Source organism: Lissotriton helveticus, chromosome 9, assembly GCF_964261635.1.
Source record: "Lissotriton helveticus chromosome 9, aLisHel1.1, whole genome shotgun sequence".
Classification (NCBI taxonomy): Eukaryota; Metazoa; Chordata; class Amphibia; order Caudata; family Salamandridae; genus Lissotriton; species Lissotriton helveticus.
Genome location: NC_136070.1, coordinates 76243109 through 76270930, shown reverse-complemented (window position 1 = coordinate 76270930; position 27822 = coordinate 76243109). Strand labels below are relative to the sequence as shown.

The following is a 27822-nucleotide window of genomic DNA, read 5'->3' as shown; positions in this document are numbered from 1 at the left end:
GGACGGATACAAGGGTATGGAGAAAAGGCAAATCAGAAAGGGGAAGAAACATGTGAGGATCGTCAAGGGGGAAACAAGGGGAAAGGGTTAAAAGACGAGGGAATGGACAAGATGGCGGGTCAGGGTCCAGAGAAAAGCGGCCGAGAGCAGCAGCAAAATGGCGGCCAGGACAAAAGAAAAAGTAAAGAAGTCCAGGAGAGTCCGTGGCGTAGTTTCTTTCATTCGAATGTGGATGCAGGGCTGCTGCCTGCATCTGGTGTTTTCACGGCCCCGCTGCTTTGTTTTGGGGAGGGGTGTGAGTGCCCCGAGGGCTGCTCCGCACGGGTTCTCTCTGCTGGCCCAGGGCTGCTGCAGACGTGGGGCTGCCGGGGAGCGCGGCCAGGGCTCACCTTTCTCGGTACCATTTCTCATGTAATATAACGTTTGCTTTTGTAATTTGTTCACTTGTAATGTTTTCATGTATCAGTTCTGTTCCTATTGTGAAGCGCTCTGACACCTTCGGGTAAAGTCTGCGCTATATAAATACGCATAAATAAATAAAAAATAAAAAACACTTGAGGATAGGTCTAGTGCTTTATTCTGTTTAGAACTTGCTTGGTGCCTATTGTCAGGATCGGGACGCCCCCTCAAGTAGACAGAAGAAAGACAGTAGGAATGATCATGTAATGAAGATTGCCAGTAGTTATTCCAGGCATTATGGCCACCTGAACAGAACCGTCTTCTACAGGTCACGTGATTGTGGTATGCCTTCTAGTTTTCTTTCAGAGAACTAAGAGACCATAGAACGTTCGAAAGCCGATGAAAGGAAAAGAGGAACTTACTTGGACAAATAACTAACTCGGGTCTCCCTTGAGTTAGAAAGGCGCGTGACTACCATATTGCTCCAACACCGTTTAAAATTCGGGACGTTATGTGGCACAAAAATAAATATCTTGCCAACAAGGAAATATATGTTGACTCCCGTGCCCCGTTAAATAAAAAAAGAGTCAATGACATAATTATTTAACAAGGTGAAGTTTATAATATTTTGAATTCTTAACCGAATCGTGTATCGGAAATCAAGCGTGTTTCGAGGTTTGGCTCTACCTTCTCTGTCCAGCGGTGGCTGTTGCTATCCGTTCCAAGATGGCGCCCGTTGTGCGCCTTGAAAGGCGGAAACCAAATTTGTGACAGCTTCGGAATAGTAAAAGAGGAATTCATTCTCAGCGCTTGCGTTTCCGTTAAACTACCGTAAATAATAATAACGATAATATTTAGAGCAAGAACTCCGAAGTTAAGACCAGGTGAAATGTGTACAGACTGCGTGACGAAGGAGTACCCCGAACGGGTAAGTGTAGTAGACAGTCCGCCTGTGACGCAATATACGCAGCCTACAGCTACCTTTTCGAATGGTAGTTAGCGACGATTTTTATGCCCACGGCCGTGAAGCCAAATGCTTTCACGTGCTTAAATTAAAGGATTGAGTGCTTTCTGTATCTATTTGCACCCGCAGATGGTGAGTTTAGTCTCGCCTGGAAACTCGCATGGTTACTTGACTTGTTTTCTTCAGAACTGCCAAGGTTTGAGATTGCTAATGACTAATGTGTGACATTTTCAAAGTTTCAGTGTACTTAAGTGAAATTCAACGACCAATGTGTGACACTTTCTCGCGATTAAAATCAAGCAATGAATGCCAGTTTGTGTTCTTATTCGGCTAACCAACTTTGCGCTCATCAAGGCCCTTGGCATCTAGACCCTGTAATTCAGGGCCTCATCCGTGACATGGGCATTGCTAGAGTCTCACCTCTACCTTCCCTTCCCCTGAAAATACCTTCTTTGTTGTTATCATCCACTTCCCTACCCTCCGGGGCCACCCTAAACACTGTTATCACACCCCCACCTGTCCCCTTGGTAACTACCTCTCCGACTATCTCGGCCTTTCTGTTAAACACCCGCTCGGCTGTTAAACACCAGTCAGACCTGTTTATTTTTTTGGACACTCATAAACCGGACCTAATGTTCCTAATGGAAACTTGGCTTCGCCCCGAGTCCTTGCCTAGCCTACTGGCTGCCCTGCCCACCTCATACTATGCTTTGCGAGCGGACCGGCCCCTTGGCAAGGCAGGAGGAGGGGTGGCCATGATTGTCCGCACCGGCATTCAGTTCCAACTACTTCCCTCCCCCTCGATCTCAGAGGTGGATTTTCTGATTGCCCGCTCTGTGTCCTTTAAAACCCCTATCACGGGGACGTGTCCAACATGGCGGCGTGATCGGACGTGGGTCTCAGGAGCTCCCTGCCTGACCCCGCCTGACCAGCGCAAAATCAGCTTTTATCTCCCCTTGCCAACACGGGAGAATAGCGGGAGAGGTGCCGTCCGGCAGCGGTGACCAGGCATCGACCCTCTGCTGAGCCGCTCACCCGCAAGCTATACTTCTGCGCTGCCGCCTATCCCGCACTCCGTGATGGCGGCCATGCTGGAGCTCTGACCGGCTTGGCGCCTTTACACAGACGTCTCTGCGGGCACTCCCGCGGCGAGTACAGCGGATGAGAGGCGCGGACCGCAGAATCGGCTGAGCGGTGCCTCCGCCGGAGATCCGGGGCTTACTGCAGCCTGCTGCCTGAGCCACCCAGCCGATAGGAGAGACGCCGAGCCGGAGGTCGCAGAAATACAGGCCCCGGCTTTAGGCCTGTGCACCGGACCCCTGCTGCACCGAGGCGGCGGGCCTAGAGAGAGCGCCAAACCGACCCAGCGAGCCCCCTGCCGCGGGGCCCGCCGCAACCACACCTGCCAAGCACCAGAACAGGCGGGAGAGACCCCTGGGGGTGGAGCAGCCGCCGTCTCACGGACCTCAGACCTCTCCCTACAACCCACAGCAGACCCGGAGAGAGGGAGCATCGCCGTAAGACTGCAACCGCCTCGCAGGCCTTCAGGTGAGGAGACCGGTGGTGGGCGCTGCGGCAGACTCGAGGGGCACAATCGAGCCCCTGGAGGGGGGACAGCAGCGGAGGCCGACTTCGGGCTCCCTGGGCCTGACGGACTTTCCCCACGGACAGGCCGACGGGCGGAGACACCCGATCGGCAGGCACGAAGCTGGGGCTCCCGGATTTGGGCCCACGCGCCGGTCCTCACTACACTGAGACCTGGGCCTTGGGGGGTACCCAACCAGACCAAGAGGCCCCGACATTGGAACGACCAACCGCCTTTGAACCTAGGCCCCACCACCACTGCGCGAAGCGGGGCTGGGAGGCAGAAGCCCTCACAGAAATCTGCACCCGTCCCCGAAGCCACACAAGAGAGAGGGAGACGCCATTTTAACCTCGAGGGGCAAACTCGGGTAGAGCTCCCAGAGACACTGACATTACAACGGCCGGTGCTCGCAATTTGAGGCGGGGCATGAGTGACTGACCAGGACTGACCTGCGGTGCCCCTCGCTGGATTTCCTTCATACCCCGGACGCCTTCGCATCCCAGGGCCCCATTGTGGGCCCCTATAGCCTACTCCCAAGTCCCTGCGCAACATGGCGGGCCAGAAGGGCAAGAGAGGACATCAGACGCTCCCGGAGCTGATGGCTAAAACCCAGCCTAAACCTGCCAAGGACCCATCCTCCCCGATGGTCGCTAAATCGCCGCCGCCACCTGCAGAAGACCAAATTCCCATCACTAGATCCTTTTTGGAGACACTGTTCAACTCCCTACGTGATGACTTTAAATCCCTGAAACAAGAGGTGGCGGGTGAGGTTCGGGAACTCAGACGTGAGGTAGATGGCCTCGGAGAGCGGGTGGCTGCGGTGGAGGAGGCAGTTCATACTAAGAGCACTGAAATTGAGCAACTCCAACAAGAAATCCTGCGGCTTACTGACCAACAGCTGGACCTACAGGCCCACGCAGAGGACCTTAAAAATCGCTCTCGCAGGAACAATATACGGGTCCGGGGTGTTCCTCAAAAAGAAGAAGGGTCTGACGTCACTGAATAACTACGAACCCTCTTCAGAACCATCTTGGGAGAGCCAGCGGATTTGCCCATTCGCATCGACAGGGCACACAGGGTTGGATTGCCGCGACGAGATTCGGCCCCCCCCCCCGACATATTGGCCTTTTTGCCCGATTTCCCGCTAAAGGAACGGATTCTCCGGGAGGCCCGTCGAGCTCAGCCCCTTCAGTATGGAGGTCGTCCCATAGCTCTTTATCAGGACCTCTCCGCCACCACCCTGCAGAAACGCAAGGAATTTAAAGTAGCGACGGACTTTCTGCGACAGCACGAGACCCCCTATTCCTGGGGTCACCCGTTTAGACTCATATTCAAATGGAACGGGCGGTTGCACCAAATGAGGTCGCTCAAGGACACCTGCTCGCTGTTGGGACTGGATCAAGATGTTGAAGCACCTACCCCCCGAGCTTCCCACGGGTCACCCAAGGGTGAATGGCACACGGTGAGCTACAAACGATCGCCGTCACACCGGCTGAAGCCAGATGCATCGACCATCCTGCAGGAACGCGCTACTGCAGTGGCGGAGGTAGCCAAAGAAACCTCTCCCTCGGAAGATTAAGTACTCCGGTGGCCTGGGAGATCAGATATGGCACAGTTCTTCGCACCAGCGGTGGGAGGGGGCGGGCGGGGGGCCGGAGAAGCCGCCACTGGAGATGACCCACACGAGAACTGTTACCACGGCCCTGTGCGGAATCACAGGACTGGGACTATTTTTCCTTTTCTTCTTTTTTGGGTTACTACGGGACGGGGAGGGGTGGAGGGAATGTTATCCTGCCTTCGAACATCGGTTGTTGATCAATTCCACACAGTTTGATGAGGTTGTTGTTGGGGGGGGGGATGGGGGACTGTGGGGAGGGATCCAGGGTTGGAACCAGTGTGCCACGACTGCGTTGTTGCTGTTCCACTGATCGAACTTTCAGCGGTACACCCGGGCTTCATGTCTGGGGTTGGATTTATGGAGGGCGGGGGGCCCTGCGGTGTCACCTCAGGAGTCGTTACCCAGGTGTTACCGCGATGACACGTTATAGACGACCCAAAATGTCTCCACGCTGCATACCGGGGTTTTCCAGTCATGTGTGACACGAAAGTGAAGGTAATAACACTTAATGTAAAAGGGCTGAATAACCCTATTAAGAGAAGGGCGATCATTTCCTATTTGGAGAATTCTGAGGCCGATATCTGCCTGCTGCAAGAAACTCACCTATTGCAGAAAGACTGGCATAGAATGCGCTCACATGCTTTCCCACAACAATTTTTCTCCTCATTACCCACGAAACACGCCGGAGTGGCTAGACTCCTCTCTAAACATTTCAAGGGCCAGGTGGGGATCAGGGTGGGGGAAATTAAGGGCCGGATGCTGGCATACACTTTCCACATAGGAAACACACACCTCACGGTTGGTTCGCTCTATGCCCCGAACACCGGACAGGAGACTTTTCTGAAAAATGCAACGTCTGAAGCGCTTGGCTCTTCCGACTCCCTTCTACTCCTGGGGGGGGGACTTCAACCTTGTTATGGACACACACGCTGACAGGTCGGGACACAGGTATGGAGATACAGTTGCTATTTCGGCGACCGGACTTGGGTGGCTGCGGGATAGGGGCCTGGTGGACCTGTGGAGATCTACACACCCAACTGAGTCACGATTCACCTTCTACTCCCATGTTCACCACACGTACGCTAGGATCGACCACTTCCTGGGCTCCGCGGAGTTGCTCGGGTCCCTCTGGGGAGTTGATATAACTCCTGCCGCTGTTTCAGATCACGACGCGGTGGAGGTGTCGCTCCTACTTCGCGCGCCTCCCCGCCCCCGAGGTTCCTGGCGCCTGCGTGAGACTCTCCTGCAGCGTCCAGTAGTCGTCACACGACTTCGGAAGTGCATCACTGATTACTTAGCCACTAACGATACACCAGGGATTTCTATGACAGCTCTCTGGGGGGCCTTAAAATCCGTTGTTCGCGGCGAACTGATAGCCATAGCGGCTGCGGAAGCCAGGGACCGGAAAGCCAAACATGATGACCTTACGGCGAAGGTGGCAGAATTAGAGAGAGTCCACAGCCGCACCTGCGCTCCACGCATCTGGAGGCAACTGAAAGCAGCTAGAGCCCAACTCGCTAGTCTGGACATGGACAGAGCCGAATTTGCGGCGCTCCGCCTTCGGCATACCTACTACATCGGCGGTAACAAGACGGGCCGCTTATTGGCCAGCGCACTGAGAGCTAAGACACAACGCACCAAGATCTCTGGCCTCACTGACGATACTGGAACGGTCCTCACAGATGACGCCCAAGTGGCAGAGGCGTTCAGGTCTTACTATGCCTCATTATACGGAGCGGAGGATACGTCCCCTGAGATGATTGATACATATTTAGATTCCGTGGCTGTCACCGAGCTCTCTAAAGCCAACGCGGACGCTTTAGATGCCCCCATTCGCTTGGATGAGGTGCTGGCCGCCATAACCCGTTTGCGCCCACTCAAATCCCCGGGGCCGGACGGATTCTCGGCGGGATTCTATAAGACCTTCGGCCATCTGCTGGCCCCGGTACTCACCAGACTCTTTAATTCCTTTGAGGGTGCTGGTGCCATCCCCCCGGACATGCTAGCCGCCGAGGTGGTGGTCCTCCCTAAACCGGGTAAGAAACCCACGCAATGCTCTGCTTTCCGCCCTATCTCCCTATTAAACCTCGACCTCAAACTCTTCACGGGCATTTTAGCTGCACGTCTTGGCCCCTGTCTTCCCGGGATCTTGGAGCCCGACCAATCGGGCTTCGTGCCCAACAGACAATGTAGTGACAACACTAAACGGATACTCCATTTAATCGACAAATCCCACTTTCAGGGTTCGGACTCCGCACTGTTGGCTATCGATGCCGAGAAGGCATTCGACCGCGTCGACTGGACCTACCTACAGCGAGTTCTGCTGCGTTTTGGATTGGGAGACCGCTTCATGACATGGATTGCATGTTGTTACCATCATCCGCATGCCAGGGTCCGGTTAGGCGGCATGCGCTCGGACTCGTTCGAAATTCAACGCGGCACGAGACAAGGATGTCCCCTTTCCCCCCTCCTGTTCGCCTTATATATAGAACCCCTGGAAACAAAAGGTCCGAGATAACCCTGCAATTAGAGGTATCACCTTCGGGCACGAACCCCACACAATTAGTCTGTATGCGGACGATGTCATAGTGGCCCTTGATTGCACGGCTCGCTCCATCCCCGCCTTTATGGAAGAGCTTGATTCCTTTGGGGCGGTCTCGGGATTTCGTATTAACAGAAGCAAATCTCTGGTGTTGCCATTGGGCAAGAATGCGCACCCGCAAAATCATAATTTGGCACAAGGGAGCGGCCTCCAGACTGCCCCCTTAGTTCCTTATTTAGGCATCTCCCTCGCTTCCTCCACGGAGTTGACAGTTAAGACCAACTACGGATCCCTTGCCACTGCAATCTGGAAAGACACCACTCGCTGGTCTAAACATCCGCTCTCGCTTTTGGGGAGGGTGGCGGCGGTAAGAATGTCTATCTTACCTCGTATCCTATATCTATTCCAAACACTTCCTGCCATGCCCCCACCTGGAGCTTTGAACGAGCTGCAGGACGTTCTCCACCGATTTATCTGGAATGGGAAGCGCGCACGCCTCCGGAAATCACTGTCGTACAGGAGCATGGATGACGGAGGCCTGGGCGTTCCTAGTTTATCACAATACTTTCAAGCGGCTCAACTTCGCTATCTGGTAGAATGGCACAGGCCGGAGTCGGAAAAAAGGTGGCTCTTCCAAGACAGAGCAATAGCTCAGACATCACTATGGAGAGTTTCGTTTCTCGCTAGGCAACACCGCACGCGATATCTCCAAAAATCGCCTATCACTCGCACTGTTCTGCAAGTCTGGGACAAGGTCGCTCTTCACAGAGGCCTGACGACATTCCCTTCCCCATTCACCCCCATCTTGGACAACCCGGACTTCCCTCCGGGCAATGACCCAACCGCGTTTCCACAATGGCGCTCTTCTGGGTGCCACTCGGCTGGTCATCTTTTTGATACACAAGGCTTTCTTCCTCTATCAGACATTACACAGGGATACGATCTGAGGAACCCCCACCTTTTCCAATATTTCCAACTTAGGCATTGGCTCACAGACCCAGCTATTGTCGACAAGGTGGGCCGCCCAATGACGCCCTTTGAGAAATGGCTACTTACCAAAGACTCAGACAAACACCTCATTTCAGACATTTATAAGATGTTGGCGCCGACACCCAGTCCGGATAAGACCCCGAGCCAGAGGCGTTGGGAGACTGAAATAGGCAGAACGCTAACGTCAAGAGAGTGGAAGGATATCTACTATAGGGCCTCACATACCACACGCAACACGGCAGCGAGAGAGACTGCAGTGAAGCTAGCTATGTACTGGCACCTCACCCCAGTCCGACTTCATGTGGGAAATCCATCACGTAGCGAACACTGTTTGAGACATTGTGGGGAACGCGGCACTTTAACTCATCTCCTTTGGGATTGCCGAGAGATCCGCAGCTACTGGGAGGCGGTACTAGATGACATTGACTCCTCCTTTAACACTGAGGTCCCGCGTTTCCCTGCGTATACCATCCTGGGACTCCCCAATGCACTCACATTCCCCTTGAAATCATTACGGGCCGTCAAATGGGAATTGCTATGCAGGCGGCCACACAACACATCCTGTCCCTATGGGGCTCGGCGACTAAACCCACTCACACAGGGTGGTTACATAAACTTTGGTTCACACTGGGGATGGAACGCATGCACGCTACACTTACACACTCCACCGCCGCCTTTCAGAAAACGTGGACGCCACTGCTGTCCCTTTTGTCCAAAGAATTTAATGAGTTCACCTGTCCTAAATACCTCCGAATTCTGCGCCTCACAGATCCCACACCTAATCCCGGGTGATCCCCCGGACCATGGAGGTTATCCTCTCTAAGCTGAATTGCAGACTCTGTTTTGACGCATGGCACACTGGTTGGGGTGGTTGGGGTGGAGGGGGAGGAGGGGGGGGTTCGGGTTGTTCAAGGGTTGTTGGTTACTCCTTATCCTGCTCTGCTTTCTTGCATCGCATAATATTTGCCTTCATGATACTGTTTACCACATTTGGCGTATGTGCTTCACTCTGTATATCTCACTTAGGGAAGACATGCTAGTCTGTCCCGCCAGCATTACATACCGCCAGCCTTTGCAAAATGTCAAAATGTCTGATATTTCTTTTACTGACAAACCCAATAAAATACATTTAAAACTAAAACCCCTATCACCTGCGTTTTGATGTACTGCCCTCCCCAACCTATGTCTCACTTTCTTCCAGCTTTCCAGGACTTATTAGCTACACTCGCCGTAAGCCACTCATCGGTCCTGGTACTTGGGGATTTCAATTTCTGGCCCTCTGCCAAAGCGGAAAACGCATCCTCTAGAGAGTTTACCGAACTGCTTGTCAACTTAAATTTTATCTCGCATGTCCACACTCCCACACATGTTCAAGGTCATATTCTGGACCAAATTTGGTCTCTTAACATCTCTATTTCCGTCCCTATAGTCACTCCCTGTCTATGGTCTGACCACCTTTTGATCTCCTTCTCCTTGGATTTGAGGTCAGCCCACAGGCCACCCCTCCCCAAAAACACCTGGGCGCGTAACTGGGGAAAAGTTGATATTCCATCTTTGTGCTCCTCTCTTTCTACTTCCAGTCCAGCTATTGATAAACTCTCTATTCCATCTCAAGCTGAGGCCATAAACAAATGGCTGACCAGGACATGCGATCAGGTGGCCCCCCTTAGGCGTGTCCAAGTGAAGCGCACTCACCACGCGAACAAGTGGTTCAACCAGGAGCTTAAAGAGAACAAATTGGCGGCTCGCCAAGCAGAGCGCACCTGGAGACTCACTTATAGTGAGACCTCAAAAACCCTGTACAACTCTATTCAGGCGGAATACAAGAGAGCAATTTTGAAGGCAAAAACTTCCTATTTTTCAGGCAAGATTCTCCAGGCAGAGAATAAACCGAGGGAAATCTTTGCCACAGTGTTCAAACTGGCCTCTTCGGACAGAACCACTGCTAAACCGGTTCCTTCTCAAAAGCTGTGTGATTCCCTGAATGATTTTTTCATCAGTAAAATTGAAGGCATTAAGTCCAATATCCCTCCTCCCTCTACTTCATTCTCTGACACTGTCTCGCCTAACAACTCTTATCACCTTGATCAATTAGCCTTGCTATCTGAGGAGACTTTTCTCTCTATTCTCCCTAGTGTCAAATCTGGCTCCCCTGCAGATGTTTGCCCGGCTTATATCATGTGTGACATTTTCCGGAGCTGTCCTCTCCCCCCCCTGACCTTTCTTAATGCGTCCCTTAAAACAGGCACTGTCCCTTTCTCCCATAAATCGGCCATGATTGTCCCCATCTTAAAAAAGCCGGGCGCCGATCCTACTATGTTGGCTAACTACCGCCCCATCTCCCTCCTCCCCTACCTGGCAAAGGTGCTGGAGCGGCACATTACGTCCACTCTCAGTTCCTTTATTGAGTCTAGTGGGTTTCTTGCTCCCTCTCAAGCGGGTTTTCGCCCCCTCCATTCCACCGAAAAGGTGGTATTGTCCGTCATGGACACACTCAGAGAGGGGCTTGATTCCAATCTCCCACAAGCGCTGATTCTCCTCGATCTATCCGCCGCCTTCGACACGGTTGATCATACCATCCTTCTTTCCCGTGTCGAGGCAGCGGGTATCGGGGGTTCCGCCCTGGCCTGGGTGTCCTCATTTCTTAGGGATCGCACCCAAGCCGTCCATCTGGCAGACTTTTCCTCAGCGGCTCAAAAAGTACAGTATGGTGTCACCCAGGGCTCATCTCTTTCCCCTCTTCTTTTTAATTTGTTTATCTTTCCACTTATTTTTGCTTTACAGCTGATGGAGGTCACAGTGTTCAATTACGCTGATGACCTCCAACTTATTTTTACTTTGTCTAACTCACCTCATTCTATTCATAGCTTCCAGTCAGTGATGGTCTTTATCAGGGATTGGATGAACTCGAACCATCTGAAACTTAACCCTGATAAGACCGAACTTGTCCTGACTGGAGGTAAACTCAATCCCTGGTCTTCTGCCTTTTGGCCTCCCTCACTTGGTCCCCCTCCTCTCCCCTCTTCTTCTGTTAAAACTTTGGGGATCACTCTCAATCAACATCTTACTCTCCACTCACATGTTAGCACGGTGGTTTCTTCCTGTTTTTTTGCACTGCGTACTATTCGCAAGATCTCACGCTTTTTCTCTTCCTCTGCCATCAAGCTCATTGTCATGGCGATGGTTCTCTCTCGCCTTGACTATGGCAACGCACTGTATAATGGCATCCCCAGTTATGCCCTCCGCCGGCTTCAGCTGGTGCAGAACCAAGCCACTCGCCTGGTTCTTAGTTTACCCAGATCTCAACATATCACTCCGTCTCTCTGATCCTTGCATTGGCTCCCGATAAAAGAAAGAGCCCAGTTCAAACTTGGATGCCTGACTTTTCAGGCTTGCGCCGGGACAGCCCCAGCCTTTATTAAGTCCAACATCCATCATTATATTCCTGGAAGGCAATTGCTTTCCTCCTCCCTTTCTCTCTTAGTGGTACCCCGTTCTAAGACAAGCAGGACAGGAGGCTGTAAGTTTTCTGTCCTTGCCCCGTCCTTTTGGAACTCCTTGCCCCTCCTTATTCGAACTTCTGCATCTTATATGGAGTTCCGTAGGAGACTGAAAACTTTTCTGTTCTCACAGGCCTTCTCACCTTAATTTACTGGTCCTCCCTGTTGAAGTTGTATTGACCCCGCAGCGCCATGAAACCGCCAGGTAAACGTGCGCTATATAAATATTTAAAAATTCAAAATTCAGGAACCAGATAAATACCAGAAATTACTGTAATGAAGCGAAGGGGTCTAAGAATATACAAAAAGGTTGTTTATTCAAGTGCCATAAAAGGACCCACTGGTGCATCAGTGAGTTCCACATTACATATGAATGTTCCATATGACATAAACAATAGCCATTAACATACATGGCTCCAAGTTCAATAGTACACAAAAGTAGGATACCACAATTACACCAATATGAACAACGAGAAACTGTAAGAGGATCTTAAAACTGCTGCAAAGCAGCTGAAATGTAAGGGCGCTAATCTCTCTTTTTCATTTAATTATAGCGCTCTGTTGAAGTGAAAACTCCACACGGTTGTAAAGGTAAAACACACTTTATTTATGAGCATGCAAGAGGAGCGTTATTCTCCCTTCGCCAGGCACAGGGTAACTGCCTCTGGTGCAATACTGCATGAAAGGTGTTCTAAAGCCCATCACAACATGACATCTAGGTATAACGTGGAATACACCCTTAAGTGTTAAACATCCCACCTCACCTTGAGGCAGGACAAATGTAGGTTCCTAGTGGAGGAAATAGAATACCTCAGCCGTACCATTTTGAAGTAGGGGGTCCGACCCAAGATCGACTTATTAGAGGCTATCAGGGCTGCACCTGTTTCTCGTGGTAAAGACCAGTTCTGAACATTCATGGCCTTGATCGAGTATTATGCCAAATTTGTTAACAATTTTGCGGTCAAAACTGAAGATCTCAGAATGATGTTGCAGAAGGGGTGCACATTTGTTTAGAGCGATGTTCAGCCGAAGGCATTTGATAAGGATGGACATTTGTGGGGCAGGTATTCTTGCCCAATTTGACACTCCGCTCAAAACATTTTTGAGAGTTGATGCCAGTGCGTGTGGGTTAGGGGCAGTCTTGTCCCAGGTACATGCGGTAACTGGAAATTCTTTTTAGCTTTCGCCTTGCACTCTTTGGCGGAATGTGAGAGCAACTATTCTGTTATAGAGTGTAAAGGTCTGGTAACAGTCTGGTCGGTCGAGCATTTTAGGACCTTTTTATGCGGTCTGCAGTTTTGCATTCGTACAGACCATAAACCCTTAGTCAAAGTTTTGGGCAAAACATAAGAACGAGTCTTTCGTTCTTGATTGATGGATCCAGAAACCAGCATCTTCAGATATTTGAAATGAATCTCGCACTTAGAAAGTAAGTCTTGGCTTGCTCAAGGATTCCATAAATGAGTCTCATACCTACTAATGGCCATTCTTCTTGAAACCTCTGGTGCAAGGCAGAGGCAGCTTGTAAAAGACCCAAACACTTCCTTTACAAGATTCGAGAGAAAGGCAGGCACTTTCCAATGCCCTCCATATTTGTGTAGATGCAGTCAACCTATTTTCTAACTTATTACATGATGTTGAGATAGTTGCTTGCCTGAAATTCATACAAAAGTAAATCAACAAGATGAAACTGAGTTGGTCATAAAAAAACACATTAGTTTCAAACTTGCATTCAACAATTTTTTTAACGAAAGACAATTCTTACACAATTTGGGGTCTGCCAAGGGCTGATAATTCACCTTGCAATATGCTAACCTCTGTATGGCTCATGTGATACAGGAATTCTAAGAACAAAACTTAAAAACCATAAAAATAACTGTGGTATGTGTTCATGATTTGGGAGAACTAGTGGAAGTCTCTCAAACTTTTATATGACAATAAATGGTGTTCACTATCAAATCAAATTTACCATGGGATAGTCCCAAACAGACATCAGTTTCCTAGATAAATGTGGAAAGAAGTTATATATTTGTAAAAACTGTACAAGAAATTTAGAGGAAGGAATAGATACTTCCACAAAACAAGCTTCTATCTGGCCACACCAAAGTATCTGTATTGTTCGGTCAAGGTATCTGATACTGTGTTGTATAGCACTGCTGCATTTGTTCTTCTGAGAAGATACAAGACAAAACGAAAAGCTCATTTAATCTTTTTTGTCAAAATAGGCATGAAACCTGTCATATTGACAGGAAATCTAACTATCCATAAACAGTAACCCCAAAAGTTATATATCAATAGTGTAGAGCAAAGAAAATGATCATGTCAGGTGACATCTGCGTCTGAGGACGTGTATGGTGAAATTCCGGATTGCGCCCAACCTGTTATCGAGACAAGTCGACGTGTGCATGCTTGGATAACAAGGTCAAATTCCCTTGGAGAGCACGCTACGTGATATCTTGGTGTCCATTTTTGAGGAAACTTGGAGAGTAAGGTAAGAAGTCAGCATTCTAGACTTCGATCACCAGCCTCGATTAGGAACGTCAGGCGGAACTGAGTTTTGGCAGCTGTGAGGATTGTGTGACACCTGTGTCTAAGAAGGTTCTGTCTTCCGTCAGTGGTTCATTTGACTCATGGAGTTCATTGTTTGGTGTGGTGTCCATTTGCTCGATGAGTTGCACACCATTCTATTGTGCTTTCCATATGCTGTTTGGTGATTGGCACATCTAGTGTTTGTGTGAAGGGAAGTGTACATTTTTTTCCTCATTGCTTTTCCTTGACCATTGACGATACCTGAGTTCTTGTGGATTTTTTTGGCACTGGTGGGCAAATCAGAATATTTTTGGTGTTCAAAAGGAACTGAATACCAACACTCTGACAGTGTTTGGTTATTGGAAGGGAGCTAGTCATTGGTTGACATTTGCTGCTGCATTTACTGTAATTGTCTTTCGGCATGTCTAACACATAAGAACCGCCTCAATTTCTTTCAGACGAAGGTGATCCAGTTTTACCTTGGAAACAATGGTAACAGATTTTTGATTCATAATCATTGCTACAAGGGGGGGGTATTCAGCGATTCGTAAGCAAGCTATTTTGCTACATAACTTGAGCATTGAAGGCAGGAATGTTTATAAGAGTCTTGATGAAGTTGAGATGGGGGATGGTGAAGGGGAGCCCAACAATGTTTATGACCTGACAGTGATGATGTTGGAAAGGCATTTTGGCTCGCGTGTGAATGTAGGTTTGGAAAGACACAAGTTCTTTGCGAGAGTGCAAGGGAATCAGGAAAAAAATGGAAGTTATGTGGTGGCACTGAAAACCTTAGCTCAAACTTGTGATTTTGATCATTTTATCAGACTCTCTGGTGAGGGATCAAATTGGTAGGTGCACTAACACTCCCAAGGACCACGAGAAGTTGTTATCAAGAAATCCATGGTTGTTGGATGCAATATCTGTTGTGGAAGCTATATGGAAAATACAAGGAAGTGGGTGTGGGAAATTCGTGATGAAAGAGGGAAAGGTGATTCTCCAGGAGTTGACACAACTGTTGAGGAACTGAAAGGAAAGGTGAGTGTTGGAGATAAACAGATTGTCAAAAACAGAGATGTGGAAAGTAAAAAGAAACAAGTTCAGGATGATCCCAAAGGTGGTTGGATGAAATGTTTCCGTGTCGTAGTGAGAGGCATGTTTCCCAGAGTGTTATGCCAGATTTGCAACTTGGAGTAAGTGTGGTAAGAAGGGGCACCAAGCTCGTGTGTGCAGAGGTTCCAATTCCAAACAACAACGTGTGAATTGTGTTGATGAAGAGGAGGGTAAGTTTGTGTTCAGTGTGAGAAATGATGAGTTGGTTGATGCTGATCCTATTGAGATGCCGTAGTGTCCGATAGTGGTCAATGGAAAAAGTGTGTCAGTCTGGTTGATCCTGGGTCCCCATATACCATAATTGTGGGTAAGCATTGGGATCGGTTATTTGGTGAGAAAAAACGAACTCTGTAAGACTCTGACATAAGTCCTATTGGATATGGAGGGAAGAAACTAGGGGCCCGATGTAGGAGCCCTAATACCAGTCGGAAACGGCCGAATTCGGCCGTTTCCGACCGGTATTACGGTTTTCTAATGTAGGGGGCTACATAAGTACAGATTCGGTAATTTTACCGATTCTGTACATTTACCGATTCGGTAAAATACCGAATCGGTAAATGTACAGAATCGGTAAATAGAGATGTAGGTGGCACTCTGAAGAGTGCCACAGGCCTTCAAGAGTCGGTATTTTACCACCTAATCCAATTGGGTGGTAAAATACCGAATCCAGGTGTGCATGCACATCTGTGCATGCACATCTGTGCCATGTGACACACAGACATGCCCTTGGGGCATGTCTGTGTGCCACATGGCACACAAGCCTGTAATTGGGGTGCTAGAGGGTGTCAAAGTGACACCCCCTGCACCCTTGCAAGAATAGGTAATTACCGAATCGGTAAATACCGATTCGGTATTCCACATTGATTCCTATGGGCTTCAAGGCCCATAGGAATCAATGGGGGATACCGATTCGGTATTTACAGAATCGGTAAATACCGAATCTTACAGATTCGGTATTTACCGAATCAGATTTACCTACATTTCCCCCCCTCTAATTTACCACTTCTTAAATACCAAATCGGTATGATTCGGTATTTTAGAAGTGGTAAATTAGATTTACCTACATCGGGCCCTAGATGTGTTAGGTTTCTCTGTGATGAGAATATATCGTGAAACTGTGGGGAAGGTGTATGTGGCCAGGAGGGGCGATAATCCTCTGGGTTGGAGGCATCAGCGGGACATGGGGATAACCTTAAACCTCACTGCCAAGCAGAAAGTCATGTTAATGGTTGAGGAAGGGCATCCAGAAAGCATATTCACAGAATCTCCAACATGGTTTAGTGGTGAGTTAGGATTGCTAAGGGATTTTGAGCTCATAATAGTGTTGAAGAATTGTGCTACGCCATTTGTTTCTAAAGTACGGAAGGTTCCTCATATGATGCTAGCACCACTTGAAAAGGAGCTTATAACGTTTAAATTGTGATTGAGGAAATTGAGTGTTCAGAGTGGTTGGCCCCAATAGTTTTGGCACCCAAGGACGATGGGTAAGTGATATGCATGTGTGTGTACTTGAAAGGATTGAACAAGTACATATGGGTTGACAGACAGCCACTGCCAAATATATCAGAGACATTGGCACTGATCAAGCACACTAAGGTCTTTAGTGTCATGGACTTATCCTCTGCTTATCGTCAAGTTGTACTGCCTCCTAACTCCAGACATCTCACTTCTTTTGTGTCTCCTGGGAGGGTTTCATTTCATTCACATGCCTTTTGGTCTGGCTTCTGTGGCGGCATGTTTCCAGAGGTTCATGAATAAGGTACTTGAGGGTTTGGACAAGGTGTTGTTTTTCCAGGATGATATTTTGGTTTATGGTGGTGATGTGCAGGATCATGATGAGATTCTAGGCCACAGAGAAGGTGGGACATGCACCCCCCTTGTGCCAATTGTGTGCTCTCTTTCTTAAAAAGACGCATGCAAAGCCCAATAGCAAGTTATTTAAAAAAAGTACACGCACAAGCTTTTGTTTGGAGTTTAAAAGCCCCTACTAAATGCCTCGCAGAGCAGCCCATGTGTGCGGGCTCAGGCAAGACCTAAAAAGGTGGACAGAAGGGTTGTCCAATTACAATTTTGCAGTGGAATCCCAGGAGCTAAGAATTATGCAGCTAATTGTTTATCCAGGATGCCAGCTGTGGAGGGGGTGAGCAACTCTGAAATGGTTGGTGGGTTGGGTGTGTTAACCAGCATTAAAGGACAGTGAGTGAAATGGATTTGGATTTGGAAAAACATAAGGAGTTTATTATGGAAGGATGGCCAGACAGGCGAGACATTCCCCCAGCCTTGAGTGGTTTTCTTAAGGTTAAGGAATAACTTTGCATTGTGGAAGGAGGGATATATAGGGGAGAACGAGTTATACCTCCTTGTGCGTTGAGAGTAAAACTGATGAACTTGGCTCATGAAGGGCATCTGGGTAGAAGTAAAACCAAAGCAAGATTGCGTGAGTGGTACTGGTGTCCAGGAATGGATCATGATGTGGAGGCAGTGGGGAAAGATTGTTGGCAGTGTGCTAATATTAACGAGTCAAAGAGGACTTGCACTGGTCCAGTGTCTCCTGTTGAGGTTCAAGAAGAACATTAAAGCAAGTTGGTGCTGGACATTGCAGGTCCGTTTGAGTTTTTCAACCAGAGTGAATGGTTTGTGATGCTGTTAGTGGATTATGCATCCAAGTGGGTTGTTACAGAGAGTGTTTCTGCGGTGAACACCAAGACAGTTATTGATTTCCTCAATGAGGAGTTTTCCAGGGAAGGCATACCGAAAGTCTAGTCACGGACAATGGTGTGTCATTTGTGTCCCAGGAGATGTGTGATTTCCTGGAAGAGCCCTCGATTGTACATCTTAAGACAGCTCTTTATTCGTGTCAAGCAAATGGTTTGGCAGAGAGCATGAATAGACTGGTGAAAAGTTTTTCGCAGCGTGTTCTTCTGGATAAATCCTTTTTGAGGGATGCTTTAAGAGCAACCTGGTGGGCACACTGTGTTACACCGAATGATGTGACATGTATTTCACCATTTGCAGGAATGAGTGACTGGAAGCCTCATTGCAAGCGCAGTCCAGCCTGGCTAAAGTTAAGCACTAGAGTGGAGAAGAGATGGTCTGAGAGTGAGATGAAGCTTCGTAGGCAGAAACATCAAGAGAAGTATAGGATGTATTTTGATAACAAGAATTGTGTGCTTATGGGTAATTGGAAAAGAGGTGATAAGGTGCTGGTGAAAAGATCTGGAATGGTGAAGAAAGGGTTGTCAAAATTCATGGGTCTTTTTGTGATGAGTGAGGTGAAACAGCATGTGGTGGTATTGGAGTGTGGAGTTGTGTTGTTTTTTCAAATTGGTAAAAGTGGTAACTTCTCTGTTCATGGTAGAAGGTCTAGAGATCTTCCCAATGTTAACTTCAATGAAGAATTGTGTGCTCAAAAGAGACTCTGGATCAAGCCCAGATGGCAACATGATTTTGTGATGTAATGCTTGGGGGTGGTATTTTCTGTTTCGTTTAATGTACAAAAGAAAACCATTTCTCATATGTTTAGGATTACTATATAGCTGGCTGGTCACTATTGTATAGCTTGGCTATGTTTATTTCATTTATGTTACTTTTTTTGTAGTTATTGCATTCTTGTTATCTAATGTGAGGAAGTTGTGCTATGTTCTAACATCCTTTCCTTGCAGCTCAGGTTTTGAAGATAGGTCATGTCATTGAAGGTGGGGCATTATGAGCTGGCAATGTAGAATTTGTCAATGTCATCAAGGAGAATGTGTGGGTGGTGAGGACTTGAACTGGTGGAAAACAGTTGAGGAGTGACGGTTGGTAAGGTGACCAAAGAAAGGTGACTGCTGCTCTGTGAGTTTGCTGGCTTTGTACTTATGGAATAAACATTCCTTCTCTAACTGGATGTTTCGCGTCTTTATTGAAAACTTAATAAATCCCATGTACAGGCCATGCGAGTCATGTGACTAACAAGGGATTTTTTTGTCACTCCGCCTCAAAGAACATGGGTTATAAAAATAAATAAACACATTAACAAGGATGTTCGTTTTAAGTCGCACTACGGTTGCCTAACACCATCCCAATAACCACATCAATATTGCACTTGGAGCACCAAGACAAATTGGGGATTTTCACTGAAATTTCACTGACACCTGTGAGCCAAAATGTCTTGAGAGGTGTGTATGGATCACATATTCAAAACATCATCTCTGCCAAGACACACCTGTAGGGTGGCCGCCCACCTGACCCACACCTGAAGGTCACAAGCCATGCTATGTTATGAGGATTTGTCTAGCACGCTTATCACCTGAGGGGTATCTAGGCGTCGTAATAGTTGACTAGGCTGATCAGACTCCTAGTTGAATAGCCAGCTCTTCAGTTTCTTGCAGAGCTGGAGTAGTGATGGGGAGGTCCTCATGTGATGTAGAAGGTCTGTCCAGGATTTGGCCGGCGATTTAGGTGAACGAGTGTCCTCCTGATTTGCTCATGCAGATGCGGGGTATTTGCGCGAGGTGGAGTGTGGCTTAGTGCAGTTGTCTGGTGGGTTGGTGGAAGTTGATGCGGTGGTTGAGGTAGGCAGGTCCAACGTTGTGGATCACTTTGAATGCATGGGTGAGCAGTTTGAATTCTAGATAGGTAGCCATTGTAGGTCTAGGATATGGGCTGCGGGGGATGTTGAGGATGAGTCTGGCGGAGTCTTTGTATGAGTTTATTTATAATGCCGGCATAGAGTGTGTTGACGTAGTCTTGTCTGCTGGTGATGAGGGTCTGAGTGACCATATGTTTAATATCAGTGGGGAGCTATTCGAATATTTTGTGATGCATACGCAGGATGAAGAAGCAGGAGGTTACGACGTTCACAAATGCCGCAGTGCAGCGAGGGTCGAACTTTGACTGCTATCCGTCCAACAATATTGTGGCACCACCATTAAAGACTATTAACGCCATGGTGACAGGAAGGAAATGTTACTTATGTGTAAAAGCAATTATCTAATAGTGCTTTTGTTAAAATCATAAACATTAGACTATCTGCACACGAGCGTGATCTGCGAGCATTTTTTCTGCAGAAAGAAATACATACGTCTAACTATAAACAAGCAATACCTAAACAAGTGCAATGTTTTTAAAAACATTTAAATAAAAAACAATATATGAAAAAACAGCATAAAATAAAAAATAGTTTAAAAGTATATTGAATAGCACTGTTGCTCTAACCCTTTTACTTTGTCTCTTTTAGAAGTGTATTAAATAAAGGAAACTGTAGTTAGTTGTACACGGCCTCACATAGAGGAAAAACCATACTGTCTCCTTAAGGCAGGCAATGATCACCAGAGCCTCAGTAAGCAATGGCAGTTGGGGCCTCAGTTCTGTTTTTTTGCTGTGTAAAGTTCCCATAACACTGGCTCTGGTATTTTTAGAAGTAGTAAAGAGAAGTCGTGCAAAGTAATTTTTCGTTTCATTCAGCATTTTTAATGCACGACTTCATTCGGAAGACACGTTTTTCCCCTTAGAAGTAACATTTAGTAATATCCTTTCCTTCCTCTCCTCTTGTGGCATTTCCCCCACTTTTTCAAAAACATTCCAGAAACTCTTTTCTGACAGGATTGTCTTCTCAGATTTTCTGCTAGAGTTGAATGAATGTCCATAATCACTGCTCTCTGTGAGGGTGGTCACTAGTTAGTTAAATGCCTTTAGAATAAGGGAGAGGTTCAGAGGAGACACTATGCTCAGGCAATTCCAGGGTGCTCTGCTGGCCTGGAGGAGCAGCCAAGGACAGGCAGGACAATCCTGTTCCTACCTCAGGCCTTGGATCTCTTCTTCCCCAGACTCCCAATGCTTGTTTATATTTGGGGTAAATAAATGTATTAATCTCTGTCAAAATAGTTTTCCGGGATCACGCACCTGTGCAGCAGGGGCAGCTCCTTCATTAATGGCAGAGGAGCTTCGCCCCTCTGCCGTGAGCCAGCAGATGATAAATAATATGATAATAACACAATGTTAATATAATTTTATTTATTGTTGTTTGAGCAGAGATGGAGACGGAGTCCAAGCAATTAATATAGGCTGTGGCTGGGCCAGGAATGACAGGGAGGAGGACTAGTGTGCACTTATGAGTGCGTGTGTCAGGCCGGCTGTCGCAGGCCAAACAGACATGAACACTTATGTTTCTCCAGCCTAGCTGTGTTGCTTAGCCAGGTTGGAGAAAAGCCACAGGCTCCCATGCACGGTCTGAGTGGCAAACAAAGCCGCTCAGACCAATGTAGGCGCTGCCCTCATAGCATGAGAGCAGAGTCAGGATAGGGTGGGGAGCCTGAGCTTTGAGGGCCCATCCACTTCTGGCTGAACGAGAGGAGCGGTGAGGTGGCTGGCAGCGTCAGGTAAGATGTAATCTTTTTATTTTATTCCCACAAACCCCCTGCTGCCCCCGCAATCCCTCAACACCCCTTCCCCTCCCCCCACCCCTGCCCTACCACCTTAGATAGTCAGCAGCCACCACTGCTGTGCAGGGAAAATAGCCTAGCGATGATGAAAATGCAGACTGTGCCATGATGTAAAACATATAACTAGTGTTATCAAAAAAATGAGTCTGCTCTTGTGTTCTGGCCACGGCGGGTGACCTTGCTCAGTGCTGAGGCATTTCTTTACGTGTTGAGGGTTCTTGTAGAGGATTGTGTGTGCACAGGAGAGGGAAAGGGACCATGAGTAACGTCACTCATGTAGCTGGCAGTGAACAGAGAATTGACAGCATGACTAGATACATTGGACAGGCCTGTGTCTAAAAGATTATGCATCATATCATCTTTGCATTTTTTTCAGTTACTTCAATGAAACAATATCATAGGCTGATGTGTTTATAGTGGAATAATACAATACTTCATGCTTGCTTGTGCAATTAAATGATGTTTCTAGTTTAACACTTTGGAATTGCGTTTTTTTTCCTAGGGCAACATCTGCTTGGAAAATGGATCTTTCCTGCTAAATTATGCATGTTGTGCAGAGTGCAATAAAAGGGATTTTGTGCTGATAACAAACAAATCAACAATGGAAGAAGATGGAGAAGAGATAATTACCTATGACCGTAAGCTTTATTTATTTCTCTAATTTTAAGTAATGTGTTATCCTAAAGTCGCGTGTTTTTAAAACTGTATGTATGTACGTATGTGTGTGTGTTTGTGTGTGTGTATATATGTGTGTGTGTGTATATATGTGTGTGTGTGTGGATATATTTGTGTGTGTATATGTGTGTGTGTGTCTATATATGTGTTATTTATGTGTCCATGTGTGTTTTTATATATATATATATGTGTGTGTATATATACGTGTGTGTATATGTTTGTGTGTGTGTATATATTTATGTGTGTGTATATATTTATGTGTGTGTGTGTATATGTGTGTGTGATATATGTGTGTCTATAGTTATATGTGTGTGTGTATATATCTATGTGTGTGTGGGTGTATATGTGTGTGGGTGTATATATGTGTGTGGGTGTATATATGTGTGTGTGTGTGTGTGTGTATATATATATGTATATATATATATATATGTGTGTGGGTGTGTGTGAATATATATATATATGTGTGTGTGTGTGTGAACATACATATATATATATATATATCCGCAACAATCTTCAAAACCTCCTCCACGGCGAAATGAAGAGGCGGACCCCACAGCTTCAGGCAAGGCAATGATTTTATTCTTGCAACCTTTCAAAGATGACGCGTTTCAAGCATCAAGTGCTCTTGATCACACTTAAAAAAAATATTTATATTTATCCACTTGGTAAGCATTCTTACCATCACACCATTAGTACAACGTGCCTCTGGTGATGTAGGCCTTGTGGAAATGTGGTTTTGTGAAATTAACCTTCTTGTATATTTTGCCATTTTCTCTAGATGTAGAGTTTTCATTTTTGAAGAAGCTTTTCAGTCCGCGTGGTCTCTTCTTCTGCAGGAAGCAGCTAGACTGGTTCTGTGAGAGGAGCACAGGGCTACTGCACTGGGACAAAAGTTCACATCACCTTTGCTATATGTGAAGAATGGGAAGAATTAATAGTAAACGCTTGACACAGATGCTCAAATATTATAAGGCATGGGCCAAGAACTATAACAATTTGATATCTCATTAGGAGTTTCATACAAGGGATTTGCTTCTTCCAGGGTAGATGGATCACATAATTAAATTAATTTCTGCACAGTATCCTCTACCTGAGAGGGAGATTGATAGAGCGAGACAGAGAAGAAAAAGAAAAAATACTACTCAGCACCAGAGCAGACTTTAGAAGCCTGTGTGATGGAAAGCTTTTAGACAACCATGTGAGAGTACTCGGCCTTGAGAAGCCAGCAAGAGAACTGGTGTATCCAAGATTCTTATGGGGGTTCCAGTGGGTGATCCATAACACTCTGCTAAGGGCTAGGACTGTCCCAATGCCAGAGGAGCTTTTGTTAAATAAGAACATGGCAAGCAAACTGAAGATGGTAAACAGGAGTGGATTTTAAGGCGCTGGGTGCAAAACCAAATGATTTATAGTTGTGTTCTCACATGGTTGGGAGGCTTCAGGAGACGACATGGGTGCCCTGCTCAGGAACCACTGTGAAGGTAACCAGACCCTCTGTAATCCCTCTAAAGCTTAGAGTAGATCCTGTTTTAAGTCTGTAAAAATGATGTAGTGAAAACGTCCTGGCTCTAGAGGCGTGCAGGTTTTTTTTGAAGTGTATATTCAGACTCCTAGAACTACTGAGAAAGCCCAACATAGGTGCACCCAAGAAGCCACGTTTTAGCAGTTTCATAACGAGGTTTCAGGTTCCACTCTGTAGGTGGATAATGAGGGGGCTTTAGTTTCCCAAATGGTACTAGATCGTGAAAATGTAGGATGTGTGTGTTGACCATCGTTTCCCAAATTCTGAACCCTCTGGCTAATGGCACCAGTAATGAAGGTAGTAGAATCATAAGTCTCACAAAAGTGAACAGTCATGGTACTTTTTCAATCCATGCTAAACTCCCGTAGGAGTTGCCTATGGCAGTTCTAGCAGAAAGGGAGACTGGGGAATCCTAGTATTTCCCAAACGATACATCTGAGATACAGCATCAGTTCTAAAGAGAGGTAATTCATATGGGGGTGCAAATGTTTGTCTGGCAACCACCCGTCTGCACACATCACAAAAGGTTAAAAGACGTATATTTGTCAGGCTGGGCTGTATGCATTTTTTCTGGGATGAGTCCAGTACAGAATTTGTGTTCATTTTTGCTATATATAGCCAGGTGAATTAAGTGACCATGAATGCAGTTCATTTCCATCTTCTGCTGAAGTCTCATTCCATCCTGTTCCTGAGGATAGTGATTGAGCAAGTTTTACCTAAGAAGTTAGTGCCTTTTTGGTTGCTATGAAAAGTGACTCTTTGGTCACTCGGTCAGATAGGACGCTCAAGCGGTCAGTGGTGTTACTGTATACTTTAATAGTTTAACAGAAAAGGGGAGTAAGTACAGTCCTGGGAGGGATGGCTCTTAAACCGGAAGAGTAAATCCAGTCTTAGCGGTGTGAGTTTCCTCACTGTACACCGGGGTGGTTTCTTTTCTCTCAAGGTCCTGATCAGGTGTCTCCTGCTTCTTCCCGTCCCATCAGAAGAAGGGGTTGACATTTGTCCCTCAAAATGAACAAATCTAAAACAAGTTCAGGCGTCTCTAACGCACACTCTAACCCTTCACTGTCACCCAGAGTGTTCTCGTGCTTTTGTTAGTGCGGCATGCTCAGTACACCAGTGAGTAACAAAAACCTTATTTGTGCCCCTTCCTTCACCTACCCAATGTAAAGAAGTTTAGGAAGGGTACTTGCCTTGAGCCACGACCTCCGGGGTCGTGGCCGAATGAGTCACACCGTCCTTCTCTCCTCCGGGACGGCTTGACTGGCTGGTAGTGCCCTCCGGCGTTAATTCTTTGGGTTCAGCCGTTCCTTCTACCTCCACGCTGCTGGTCGGGTCCCTGGGGTCTCTCCTCCAGCATCGTCGTCCTTCCTCTGGACTTCACGCTTGATCCTGGTTCCTCGTGGTTCTCCGAGTCTTCTTCCTGTCTTTCCACGCGTCCTCCTCCAGTGTTAGGCAGCTGTTGGGCTGCGTCCGCATCACGTCTCCTGGAGGAGTTAGAGCACTGTGCTCACTCTCCTGACGCCACAACTCCTCTGCCATGTTGGAAATCGTGCCTGGGAACGGCGTGGGATTACAGACACCATCTCCATCTAAAAGCCCTCTCCCCACTGGCTTACCATAGAGGTCTGCAACTGAAGCAATATTGTCTGGGCACTGAGGGGGAATAAGAATGAAAATGTTTTTGATATATCCTTTATTATAAAATAGCAGTTTCTATACTTGTATAACTAAGCATCTATATTCTAGTAGGAGCGCAGGGGTAAACATTACACATCATGGCCCTGGTGTAGAATGTCTGAGAAAATGCTTTAGTACATATGGCTCCATGTTCGTTAGTATTCAAATTCACCAATCCAGAAAAACTAAAAAGACAACATTTCTCATCAATATTCTGGAAATCTAAAGTCTAAACAAGAAAATGATATGACTGGATCAAGCTGCCCCCTGCCAGAACCATGGTTGTCTGTAATTAATCCCAGATGTCACACCAGTAGGTAACACATTAGCACTCAAAGCCTGCCTGGCTTGTTTTCAACAGTGGTCATTTGCTGTTAAGGCCTTAATCTATGTACACAGAAAAAAGCAGAGCCAAACTGATAACGCGGAGGGCTTACAATTGACAGCAGTGTTAACTAGTTATTTGACATCTATCTACATATTTATAGACTGTCCTCATACCACCTGCCAGTTGTCAAGCTTGAAAAGGCAAGCTATTTGAAAGGAATAAGTTGATATAATGCTACCTCGTGTCTTCATTAGAAACTGGATTTTCCAATTGTTTTAAAAAAATCCTTTATTCTGTAGCAAGACAGACCTATAGGATTTTTTATGCATTTTTAATTATATATCTTCTTTGTCAAGAAACAGTTCTCCTTATAAATGTTACCACAGGTCTTGCTTGGATCCTGCTTTCTCAGACGTTGAGGTAACAGATCACTAATCGTTTGTGTTTGCCTGTCATGCAGGCTAAATATTGACCCGGTTATTTATCTTGGTCCCATGTGACAGAAATTTTGATCTGGGCTAACGGACCTTGAGGACTTGTCAGGTCAACATGGAATACACAAATCGAAACCCCACTATCACGCATTCCAAGCTGATCTGGAACTGAAGGGTTAACAGAATTCAATACGTTCTAATGATCAGTGCAGATGGCTGGGGATGCCATCTACTTTCTGAATCCTCAAGCTCCCCAGGAATGGAGCACCCTCCAGATACAGTGGGTGGAGTCCACACGGTGATTGCCCTCATGAAACAGCAGATTGGCAAATCTGTAGAAAGTTCCACAACACCTAGACATCATGCTTACAGTGCACAGAGTTGGAGACCCACATCCCAGTCATCTGTCCTCTGATGCTGGCTCTATGGATTATCACACTTTTCTGCACAGCTGGAGTGCATCTGTTCCTGCCACCTCTGTCTAGCCTCCTGCTATAACACCAGAAATCTGGATGTTCAGTCTGGAGTGGAAATTTCTGTCTGTTGCAGGTACCAACAAGACATCAGGGTTCAGAGCACCGCTGGATGCAGCCTTCATTTTCAGTAGGCCTTGAGTTTTTACTGTGCCTCAGTGGTGGCTAATCCTGGTAATCCACCTTTAATGGAACTCAAATGCTGGAGATGGCCATGCCAGATGCCTTTTGCAAGCTCTACCAGAAACCTGAATCTTTTTCTTCTAAGATGATTAATATAGTGAACCACAGAGATGCTACCATCTGCAGGAGGATGAAATGTTGTACTGTGAAAAGACATTCTAGTTGCTCTAAGCATTGGTGTGCCTGTTCAGTTCCCGAGAAGGCCTTCTGTGTCCATTAGCAATATCCTCACAGTAGGCTCCCCCATGTGTCCTGCTGTTATGTGATCCCGTGAAAAGGTCTGGAGTAGCTTTAAAGGTTACCATCTATATCTGGCCTCTTTTTACTCCAGTCAGCAATTGAGTTCTTCAAGAGTGGATACTTCTGAATCTACAAGCTCTGCAGACCCTTGTAATGCAGGGGACATTACAATGGTCATAATAAAGGAAGATACACAACATAGTATCCAGACTTGTCTTCTGAGGGAGATGCACTCTCTTTCTAGAGCCAGGCAAAAACACCGTACCATTGGAATGCATCTTTTAAATCTGAATTTCCAGATCAGGTGAGAACATTTTATGACGAATCCCAGGAAACCCATCTTCTGAGTCTGTAGTAAACTTGACTTCTCAGAATTTATCACAAGTCCAGGTCGTACAGAAGTTCTATTGCAATTTGTGCATGCATGTGGAGGGATGGATGGTGTTGGCCCTAAAACATGAAGATCTGTCTTCTAGAACATACAAACATATCAACCTTTGAGGATGGTAGTTACCAGCTTCATTAGTTTTTTTTCAAGAACTAAGGGATTACCACCCATCTTGGAATGAATATTCACTAGCCATTCATTCATCACAGTGTTTAATTAAAAATAAATGTATTACCACGT

The 27822-nt window shown here is 46.8% G+C and overlaps 1 protein-coding gene across 1 annotated transcript in view; it reads left to right on the top strand.

The window, feature by feature from the left end:
* Positions 1-1138: 1138 nt before the first annotated feature.
* CHURC1 (churchill domain containing 1) overlaps positions 1139-27822 on the top strand; it is a 99486-nt gene continuing 72802 nt past the window's right edge. Inside the window, exons 1-2 of the mRNA XM_078661987.1 lie at positions 1139-1327; positions 22162-22297. Coding sequence (XP_078518113.1) covers positions 1289-1327; positions 22162-22297 — 175 coding nt within the window. The 5' untranslated portion in view covers positions 1139-1288. The remainder of the gene's footprint in view (positions 1328-22161; positions 22298-27822) is intronic.